The sequence below is a fragment of the Poecilia mexicana genome, unplaced genomic scaffold (genome assembly GCF_051168715.1).
Source record: "Poecilia mexicana isolate PSO_F unplaced genomic scaffold, ASM5116871v1 scaffold_13, whole genome shotgun sequence".
In the NCBI taxonomy this organism is placed as follows: domain Eukaryota; kingdom Metazoa; phylum Chordata; class Actinopteri; order Cyprinodontiformes; family Poeciliidae; genus Poecilia; species Poecilia mexicana.
Genome location: NW_028263382.1, coordinates 22,129,844 through 22,141,370, shown reverse-complemented (window position 1 = coordinate 22,141,370; position 11,527 = coordinate 22,129,844). Strand labels below are relative to the sequence as shown.

The following is an 11,527-nucleotide window of genomic DNA, read 5'->3' as shown; positions in this document are numbered from 1 at the left end:
TGATTTATCACATAAAATCCCAGTAAAATACAAGGAAGCTTGTAACTTAATAAAATGTTAAAATGTTCAAGAGGTGTAAGAAAGTGTTTTTCTGGTTACTACAACTGAGAGCTGTGATTGAGAAAACATGAGCAAATCCTTATAAGCACAGATTCAATAAACGTGCCTGAGAGTCAAGATGTTATTTCAACATTTCAAATAAGATTGGAAATGTTTGTGGACAATGTTGTTACCAACATATTATGTCGTCTATTTACAGAAGACATTCAGATTATTCATAGAATCTTAAATCAAACTATTTAAAAATTGTAATTTTATTGTATGTTAAAGTATAAAAAAACATTTTCTGGCTTATTGGATTTTAATTTTCTAGCTTACTGAAAAGGTAAAGAGAAGATTGCACAGTCTGATAAAAAGTTAATTCAACTACCTTTTCCGCTTCAATGAACTTTGTTGCAAGTGAAGCAGATACATGAGACATACTTTATTCCAATAGACACTATTTATTTTTCAAACTATAACTAATTTATTCTAGAGAAACTGATTCATCGTCGCATTTCTAACTAAATCAGGACTCTCTGAACCTTCCCGAGATCGCGCCTTTCCAACGGGTGCACGGTGTTACTATAGCAACTATAGCAACAAAACGGAAACAAACTCAGGCTGTGGCCCCGCCCTTCCTCATGCTTAGAAAAGGAAGAGGCATAACTTCGCACAGACAGTACGCGGCCAGCCAGCAAGACGAGACAAAATCATGGTAAGTCTATCTTCTCTCCTCTGAAATGAGAGCAGCTTTTATTAATTTTGAATCTCACAAAGCGTGTTGTTTAGTGATAAGGACTATCACTTACTTCCGTGTCAGTAACATAAAGTTCTTTGTAAACAAATACGTCATGCCAAACTGGCAGCAGTTCGAGATATAGAGCTTAGCTTTCAGCAGTGCTGTTTATACCGAGTCTGTTAAAAAAATGTATTTTTTGCCTCTGCTTCAGTCTCCTACTTCCATCTAAAGTGCAGGTTTTTTGGTTGACTGATTTTCTGTGCTTGAATGATTTGCATTAATATGAACCCACATGGGAAAAGAAAAAAAAGGTGTCTTATTATCTCTTCCGTTATGTGTATTCGTGTGTGTTGGTGGTTAATCAAGCTTTTTTTTCCTCAACATGAGAGAACAAACTACTGAGCTATTCCTGTAGATTCTCTTATTTCTAACCACTAAATAATAGGTTTAACTTTACAGAGTTAGACTACTCAGCATACCCAGTTGCATTTGTCTAGTAATGCGTGACTGCCTCTTAAGGATACATGAAACTTTTGTTGACTAAACTGAATTAGTTGAGTGGCATTGGTCGATAGTTTCAGGGTCAATCCTGAAAACTTGTGTTCAACAACGTGACGTCCTGCGCCATGTGGAAATTCCCACAGAGTTTCATTATGATGTCATCACTTTGTAATGAGAAAAAGCAGAAGTCATAAACATATTCTGTTACGTGGCAGATTAATGAGCCCTAATCTTTACTAGGGATCACTATCTATGATCTTATATTGCTACTGTCAGATGTTGCAACTTTAAAATCACGATTATACAGTAATAATGGCTTATACAGTACATAGTATGATGTACTGGATGTACTGTATGCATACAGTATGATGTATGCATACTGTACTAACTATAGCATGGTATTAAGCATGGTTTAATAGTTACACACAAGTTTCCTTGTATTTTGTATAATATTAAACTATTAGTTTAATAGTTATTAAACTATTGTGTGAGTTTAATAATAGGTTTAACTTTACAGAGTTAAACTACTCAGCATACCCAGTTAGTTTTCCGATACAAAATAAATGAACTGGCTACTGTCCGGTTGAAAAACGATCTTTTTTGTTTTTTTGTATCGTAATTAAGCATAATAATTCTGAAAGTAGCAAAATAATTGGTTCACTACAAACTTTGTTGTACCCACTGAGAGGAACTCTCTCATCTCCTCCATCACTCATTCAGTGTCTTCCCATTATGACACAAAGTCCCACTGACAAAGGAAAGCAATATCCAATTGCAATTACAGCTCTCAACATCAGAGAAATTTCTTGTATGATTAGGATTATTTTGTTGGATAAATCTGACCACAGCCTACATCTTATTTCACCCCTTGATAAAGAAGTCTGATCAAGTTGTGTAGTTCAGAATGAGAACGTCTGGAATATGTTGCAAGTCATTTTTTTATTGTAACCGTATAAACTGCTTTGATTTTTGAAACAATGCTCGGTTGAAATTTCCTAACTAAATTTCCAGTAAGCATTTAGGTTAAAGAAGTCTCCCAATAATCTGTATTGTATGTTAAAACATGCATACTTAGACCTCCTTTAAGTAAAAGAAATGTAACAGGTGCGTTATTGCAAAGGCCATCACTTCTTAGGTATTTCAGTGTTTCATTTTCCCTTTTCAAGTTGTCACTCCTTTACGGATATGACATATGCTACATGCCGTAAGCCACAAGTCTCACATGGCTTTACTGAGAACATCTCTAGACAATGCCAAGTAATGCACCAGGTATTTTTTTCTAACCACAACAAAATGAAACCAACCTCTGAAACAAACTGTTTGCTCTAGACATGAAACCCATGTAAAAAGATTTTTTTGTTGTGTGAATCAATAACCAAACCCTACATAGACTGTAATCGGAAACTGAGAACACAAAGGCAACAGCTCACTGATGCAATTTGAATAGAAACCAAAGTGTTGACGATAGCCAGGCTGACCTAGATACAGTGTATTGGAATTCAGTTTGATTAAATTAGACATCTACCTTGGTAAAATCATGTAAACAATATCACCTGTTGTTCATATATATAGCTATAAAGATTGCTATCACATTTCAGTTAGTATCAATTATACCACTACTAAACTTACTGTATGCTAACCACCGAGTAATTATCTATCACCTGGGAATTCCCTCTTATCTTGGTTTCTGCCTAGCAGGCGAGGAGCTTATCTTTCCATTGTTATCCTGGGGTGTAGCAGCTGTTTGAAGCATTTAGAGCAGAGTGGTTAGACAAAGATCTGTTCTCAAATAGATGTCACAGGCAGCAACTGATTTCAACTTTATCTTGATTCGTCCTGCTTCGAGCTTTCATAATCTAAACCCTAAATAAACGGGAGGTAATTTTCTGCTTGGGAATTTCCTGAGCTAAAGTGTCTGCCAGGAAAATGGTGGAGAAAATTTTAATTTCCCCTTCACCATTTTTACATTCCAGCTCTGCTGAGAGTTTATTAAGTAACCAGTGGCTCAATCAAATCACTCTTTCTGCTTCAGAGAAGCAAGATGCAAAAATAGGCAATTTGGTGTGAAAATATTAAATAGAGTCATTGAAGGTACCTTGTCTACAATTTAAGTATTTCCAGTAATACTGGCTTTGCACTTTCAAACAGACTCTGTCTGTACTTCAGGGACTTCCCTGTGGGTGTTTGTTTGCAGAAGACATGCTGGCTTAAGTTCAACTAAGACAAAAAATAAAAAAATAAAAAAAATCCCAGAATTCCCCAAATGTATGACTTAGCCCAGTAGGGATAAGTCATACATTTCAGATAAATTGTGTTTTTTTTATGTACAATTTTGTGTTACTGTCTAGTGTAATTAAACACTTTATAGATGTACCTGCAAAAAATCCCAATATTTACTCTTTTATTACTTCAAGTCAATTTGTAAAAGCTCATAGACAAACACAACCTGTTTGTTTATAACTTGATTTAGCTTGTGTAAGTGCTTGTAATCAGAAGATAATCCATCGTCTTGCAATGTTAACTTGTGTTTTTGTTTCAACAGGCTTCAAAGATTTGGCACATTCTTCTGTAAGTCATCCTCACATTCCACCAATATATCACTGTGATTATGTGATTTCGGCCACAGACAGCAGCTCAATGATCATAAATAATGTGATCTCCGGTGTAACACTTTTGATGTAAAACCTGACCAGAAAACCACTACAAATATATAAATAAAAATTTCCCTATGATGTCAGTTCATGTGAAAATATGTAGTTAAGTCTTGTAGATGTGCTGAGGTGATAAAACATTAGAATTAGTAAGTTCAGTAGTATTTTTTTGATTACTACAATATTTTTTATAGTAATTTTAGTTTACTTAAAATCTAATAATGTCATCTGATTGGTGGCCTGCTACCTGTTGTTAAGGTGTTTTAAGCACTAGTGTGCCGACTTCGTCTAACTTTTTAACCAAGCACAAAATTATTTATACCCCGGGTGTTTTCAGATTTAAAGCACATTTTTAATTCACCACATGTCTTCAGGTTTGAAGCATTATGAACACGTTGAAGTGGGTCAACCAGAGTCCTGACTTGAATCGAACAGAGAATATATGTGCAGGTATAGATTAGTGTTTTGGCAGGGAGGCTGTAAATGTTGTTCCATTTGTTATTGGAAAAAGTATTTTAAAAAGATTTTGTACGAGATTACATTTCCACCTGATCTGTTCAAATTAAATCCACACCATTTGTTAGTAATAATAACCCAAATAATAAACAAATAAATAAACATCAATACAAATAAGTCCAAGAATTAATTGTTGTTAACGAATGAGAATAATAAAGAGAATAAGAACTGAACACACAAAGAAAAGCTGTTAGAAGTCGTGAAAAGCCAAAGTAAGTTAAATCAGCTGGTTAAGCTCCAACTAATGCCCAATAAAAAGCTTTTTTTTATATTACCAAGGTATAAGACAAAGGACATTTCATTATGGAAAAGGGTTATATCTCTCAACTTTAATATAAATATTGATAGATTGTTCAAACAGGCCGTTGAAAGTTATTTTTATGGGAGACCTTATTAAATGAATTTGTGATACTGAATCATAATATTACATGCAACTAAAAGTCCCCAAATGTCCCAAGGGTGAGAATGCAGTGATTTCAAATATTCATGCATTACTCATTCTGATGGTTTTCTCTCATGCCTCACCATCTGTGACTGAGCATTTTTACCTCTAGTGAAACAATCTGAAACCTCGAAGAATGTGACTCACTGCTTCTATTTGTATATATTTGCATTTGCAAAACGGGGAGGATTTTTGTGTGTAATATAGCTGTGACTCTTTTTATTACCCTTTTGATGTTTACAATGTTTTCTATTTTCTGTACGTATCTAGAGAACAACGGCTCCTTCTTCTGCTTCATCTAGCTGTGGTGATAACCAGACTCGGGTCAGCTGATGCTGGTGAGTATTCCAGTTAATCTCAAGGATTTTTATCCAGGACATCTAAATGAAACATGTTGCTTGGCAGTTTAAAATGACTCGCACTACATGCTAATCAATAAATAAAGAGTTGTCCAAAATTGTTGAAAAAAAGGGTCATTCATATGTTGAATAGTTTATTCCAAAAATAAAAATACGAATGGAAACCAAATTAGACACAGTCACTGTGTTTTGATTAAAGAATTTCATAAGGGAAAAGAAAAGCAACCTTTATTTTTCATCAGTAGAGAAATTCAGGTGTGCCAGCAAAATACTGATAGACAAGTTGCAGCATGAAGATTTGCACAGAGGGAAAATATTAAAACAGAAAGTAAAGACAAGGTGCAGAAGTGATGTCCTATGGAGTTAATGAGTAAATATCCTATCTTCAGTGGGTAACAATTTGCATTTTTGTTTAATATGATTTAGTCAAGAAGAAGCAGGAGTTTAGTGTGCTAGACTTCAGTGTTTTATTTAAAACCGAAGTCTCAAAAATAAACAGGTTTTGCAAACACACTTGAGGTACTATGTCTTAACTGTCTTTAGAGAAAATCATTATGTTTTTTATCCAAAATGGCTCTTTCAATCAAGCATAATTTTTTTTCAAAAGCAAAATATATATGGCAGCTAATGACACACAGTTAGCTCATAACACTCTCAATTTCCCATTCAGGAAGCTTTGGCTTGTAAAACCCTTTTTGAGGACACTGCCTGGACAGGAATTTTCCCCCCAAAAAAAATCTTAAGAGTAACTGAAATTAATCTAATTTAGTCATCAAAACTTTATCAAAATGTCCCACACCCACACAAAACCTTAATGAAGAAGGGCTTACTCGCAAGAGAATGCTTTTTATTGTTTAACATTTTTTGATCATTTTCAATGCAGATGTTTTATGAAAAAAAATGCTTAATAATTTCCTTTTTTGTTTGTGTCATTTTTCAGGGAATTCTCCGATTGTGTATGATGGGTTGGTTGGAGGAAATGTGACCTTCTACTGCCCTGTAGCAGAAGAATCGCAACTGGAGTTTCTGTACTTTCAAAAAGTTGTTGACGGAAAGCCCGTTTTCCTTAATGGATATCATTCAAAACCTCTTCCAACTCAACTTCCAAACACAGAAATGGATCAAAACCACACAAAGATGCACATCTACAGACTAAAACTATCTGACAGTGGGGAATACCATTGTTTTTATAGGTACAAAAATGCTGCAAGTGGCAATCTCTACGAGGTCCAGCTTTATCTTAATGTCACAGGTAGGCAAGTTTTTAACATTGATGTCTGTCTCATGTAATTATGTTTCATTCTTTGATGGTGGGGGATGAACCTGGAATCTATGAAACCAAAAGTTGGAGGTGAACTGTTATCTACAGAAGCAATGTTTGAGCCTTTATTTTACCGTCTACTCTTTAGAAAGATGCAGGGACGTTTTGAGGAATAGGGAATGTGTTTTTAAGTGAGAAATGAGAATTGCCTGTTTTAAAGAGGACTTCCTTTTGTTTTCTTTTCCTTTCATTTTCTCTTCTTTTATTTTTTTTTCTTTGAATGCAAACTGTGAAACGTTTCACATAAAAACATAAACCACTGCTTCTAATTTTTGATTTTGTGACTTTTCACCCTCGTAATTAATGTATATTCATGATTATAATAAAACAAAAGCTGTAGTTTAATTTGTTTGACAACCTCACGTTTTCATCATCTGTCGTTCTTGCAGCTCTCTTCAGTAAGCCTGAAATCTCAGTCAGATGTAGAGAAGAAAGCGGCGTCCCATCGGACTGTAATGTGACATGCCACTCACATAATGGGTTATCAGGAAAACGGATGGAGTGGAATGTTCTTGGAAACGACAACAGGGATATGTGGAGGGTTCTCCGTAACGATGAAAGTCCTTCCAGAGACGAGTTGGTTAGCATCTCCAGCACTGCGAATTTTAACTGCTCTGTTGGTGAAGTGAAGGTGTCGTGCTCCGTGGACAGTTTGACCTCAGAGACCGTCTCAGCGTGTAAGTCCTCATTTGAAACAGGACCGTGAGTTATTTTCTGTACCCTGCCTTCCACTTTTAGTCACTCGGCAAGTTTTAGGAAGTGAGTAACCGATGAAAATTCCTCTGTACATTTATTTACTTTTTATGGGATGTGTGTCGGAGTTTTTTTGCCTAATCTTACTGGGAAAGTGTCCACTTTTGGACTGAGAGGAGGTCGTTTGACTGTCTCAGCAGTCAAACCCTCTTTGCACAGATTCATGTTGGATAATTCTAAATAGATGCGACACAGAATATTTCAGCTTTCAAGACAAAAACTAAAAGCAGGCATATTTCCCCATTAAATGTGTGGCGCAAATGCAAACCTACCAAGGCAAAACTGCTTACGTAAGAGTATGAAAAACAACAATCAGCCGCTATGAGAATGAGCCTAACTCAGGACATCCCATAGGAACAAATGACGAGATGGAGTTTCACCCTCAAACAAGATGAAAACTCTTAAAGTGGATACAGTGAAATTGTTTAGATCAAATATACTCATATGATTGAATGGGTTAGCCAAAAATCTGACTGTAAATCCCAGCCAAAAATCCAATAATCAGTTTCCTGATAGATGCAAAAATTGGTGTTCACACACACCCATTAAACAAGCTGACTGAGTTTGAGCTGTTTTGTACAAATAAGACTCAAGATAAGTTGTTAGAGACAAACCTAAAAGAGCCTTCCAGCTGTAAATGCAGTGAAAGGTGATGATACAAAGTGTTGACTTGAGGGTAATGAATTCAAATGATTACTCTATTTACTCGGTATATTATTGTGTTTATTTGTCTAAGTGATGCTTTTTTTTTTTATTTGAGCTTCAAGATTATACATTGCTTTTTGTTGCTCAATCATAAAATCTCAAAGAAATACTTTTACTCATTCGAGTGTCTCATGACAAAGTGTGAAACCATTGAAGTTTGGAAGGAACTTAAAAGAGCTAAAAATATTACGTGTCTAACATGCTGGATAGCTACAATAAATGCATTAATATACTTAAGTTTTAGATATAAATTGTATCAATAGAAATAGCATGGGATTGCATCTTGTCTTTTATTACGATATGTTGTTCAGCAGATATTCAAGCTAAAATTGAATAACTGATCTGCTATAATAATATAATGTTACGGCTCTGCTGTTTTCCTGGATTATGTGCACACATTCCTGCGCTGGTCAGCTCGACCAAATCAGAGATAATGCGGTTCCAGGTTCTGCGCCTAGAGCTGCAAAATCTCTGAAATAACTCATAGTTAGGAAGTATGACTCATAAAACCGAAACAGTTAAAAAAAGTATCTAAAATCATTAGTTGTGCGAGCTGGCGGAGCAGTAATGTTCCAGAAAAACTGTTTGTTTGCAGCTTAAATCTATATAATTGCGAGTAATCAGAATGTATACCAGATCTGACTGAATCTCTGTATGGATTTTTTCTGTCTGATCTCTTAAGATATCTTTTTGCATTTTATTAAAGTTTGGTTGAGTTTAAACTGCTGATTCGTTTTTTTTTTTTGATCTCTCAGATCACGAACCTGGGGGAAGATATGCCTTCATCTTTAAAAAACAGATATGAACGATTAGCTAGGATATCTGTCAATAACACATTCTCCCCTAAAGGATCTTCTTGTTGCAGTTGAATATGGACAGTTTCAGTTACGTTTTTCAGAGAATTGAATCTGCTGTTCAGTGTTGACAAAACCAGTAGTGAATATAAAAGTGTATCTGACCAGTAGCTGTACCTTTATTACATAATTTTTACTCTCCTCTAAGCACCATGTCTTGTAGAAAAGCATACAAGCACTAACGAAGCTTTTGAGCACCGACTTCCTCAGCTGAGATTACAATGTGTGTGTTCACATTATTTTGTAATGACTCCATTCACTTGGGTTTTGAACCAGGACATATTTTACATTAAAAAAAACCCACACTTGGAATGTTTTTCTCTTTTTTATGGAAGCTGAGTAGCTGGCCAAAAAAAAAAAAAAAGAAGAAATACAAAAGTTCCAGACTTGCACTTAAAGATGACTTTTCAGAACACATTTCAGACTCTAATATTTGTTGTTTTGTTGTTGTTTGTTTTTTTCTGAAGGTTCTTCTAAGTTCCCTCCTGATCCACCTTACAACTTCAGTTCTGCTGTGATAGCTGCAACTGTTATTTGTTCGGTTTTTGTGTTTGGCCCGCTTTTGTTTTGGTGGTTGAAGAACAGAACAGGTACTGACAAAGGTATTTCTCATGAAATTTTGAAAGTTTGACACATATTTGCACATATTCCTCTTTGATCCATTATGATATCAAAACAAAAAAAGGAAACTCATTGCCTGTTCTACTGTTTTGTTTTTTTCTTCCTAGGGTCAGTAGAACAAAACATTGTTGAGTGAGTATTGGTTTATTTGAATACCCCCACAATTATTTAGTCATATAAAACGATTGTACCAAAGTAGACATACTGATGACAAAAAAGCTTATGGCATTATTTGCAACATGACATGTCTACCAGCCAGGATGGAGACTCACTCACATTGTTTACTAATGTTTGTTTGTTTCCCTCCTTTTCTTTCTGTTGTATTTTTTACCATCCAGGGAGGTCATAGTTCTACAGCCAATGGGATCATGAATATCTACAAGAACATTTGAACTGCAGCTCAAACATCCTGGAATACAGGACCTAAGCTATTTGTCAGTCAAACGCACATGTGACCTAAAGCCGGTGCACGAATGCCCACCGAGCCTTTGACTCATCAGGGAGTGACAGTAGGGCATCTCAGCAGAAGGAAGTATTTACATTTAACTGGTGAAATTGTGTGTCCTCAAACAAAAGTGGTTAACTTTCCAAAGAAATGACATTTCCGATGGGGCGTGGTTCATTGTGATCTGAGCGCACAATGCAAAAGAACGTCGAATGGGAACCTCTACCAAAGACGAGAAGTAAAACTGAACCTCATGAAGTCTCCTCTGTTGCACTGAGCTTTGCTGGAATGACTGCTCTACATTCACACTTGAAGATCTGGTCTTGAATGTGCTGATGTCTTGGTACTCTTCAGTGGACATTTTATAATATTATAAATCATTCTACAAAAAGGAAACAAAAAACAAATTTTTTTTTATTTATAAAAAGGTTGTGTTTGTACCAGCAAGACTAGTAGCCTGAAGGAACTGTTCACGGCTTGATGTCAGTATTTTGTGTGCACAGTTATGTGCACTTTGACGTCATGGTATCAGTTCCAGTAAAGTGCAATATTTATAGAATGAGAACTTTTTTTCTTTTTAAGTAAACTTTGAGATTATCGCGTCTTCCCGTTTTTATGTAAAAGAAAGTAACCATGTTGGACTATCATGAGATATTTAAGTTATTGTGTCTCTCTTTTTTATGATGTACAATGTAATGTTTACTCTGTTTATGCAGTTTGGGGAGAGGAGCTGTCTGGTTTTCCCCTTTGCTCTGAGTTACCAGACAGCTTCAAAAAGCTGCTTTCATTTCCCTAAAATGTGCATCACAGTTCTCTTCAGGGACACTTCTGTTTTTTTTTGTTGTTTTTTTTTTTGTTTGTTTTTTAATATGAGATTTTTTTTGTATCGACATTTGTAAGAAAACAAATAAACTCTGTATTTAAATTTTAATAATGCTGGGGAAACAAATGTTGTACCTTGTCTGCAGATGTCTGTATTTAAATCATTTTGAATTTTGAGAGAAAAACTGTGCACACTGTTCTGACACTAAAGAGGTTACTGTGGTGCCACAATAAAAAAAATAAATAATCTGTGATCTTATGTAACCTAACTAGATGATTTAGAGCATAACTGTGAAGCATAATGAACATATTACATGGTTAGAAAGCAAATAAAAATATGAAATGTGTCATATTATACAGTCAGCCTTTCAGTGAACCAAAAGCATCATGACCGAGGAACGCAGCAGAAAGACTTGGGGGGGTGGAGGGGGGGAGCAGTTTTAAACTAGGGTTGGGTCATTAAACAATTTCCAGATTTAATTGTCCACCGCTCAATCTATCATATGAAAATGTAAAAAGTGTTCCACAAATTTGCCATGACATCACTGTCTGCCAAGGAGAGTAACAGTCAGAGAAGTGTGTGCTGACCTTGGAAGAGCTGCAGAGATTTACAGCTCAGCTGGATGTGTAAACAGAACAAGCAGTTATGTTAACCTTAAAATTGTTAGGGATGAAAAAGTGGCAAACGTATTGAAAGTGGTGAACTTATCCAGCACATAATCTGCTAATCTTCCCATTTTTGGAAGATTGACTAAA

The 11,527-nt window shown here is 35.4% G+C and overlaps 1 protein-coding gene across 2 annotated transcripts; it reads left to right on the top strand.

Annotated features, from left to right (window-relative positions):
* Nucleotides 1-675: 675 nt before the first annotated feature.
* On the top strand, nt 676-11,020 carry cd86 (CD86 molecule). 2 transcript variants are annotated; one of them, XM_014987417.2, is made up of 8 exons: nt 676-757; nt 3,825-3,850; nt 5,162-5,229; nt 6,191-6,502; nt 6,961-7,248; nt 9,351-9,473; nt 9,612-9,636; nt 9,843-11,020. In XM_014987417.2, the coding sequence occupies exons 1-8, from the start codon at nt 755-757 to the stop codon at nt 9,874-9,876; spliced, it is 879 nt and encodes a 292-aa protein (XP_014842903.2). In that variant the 5' UTR covers nt 676-754; the 3' UTR covers nt 9,877-11,020. The 2 variants fall into 2 exon arrangements, with proteins under 2 accessions (XP_014842903.2, XP_014842902.2); XM_014987416.2 differs by having other exon boundaries at nt 9,351-9,485.
* Nucleotides 11,021-11,527: the final 507 nt, after the last annotated feature.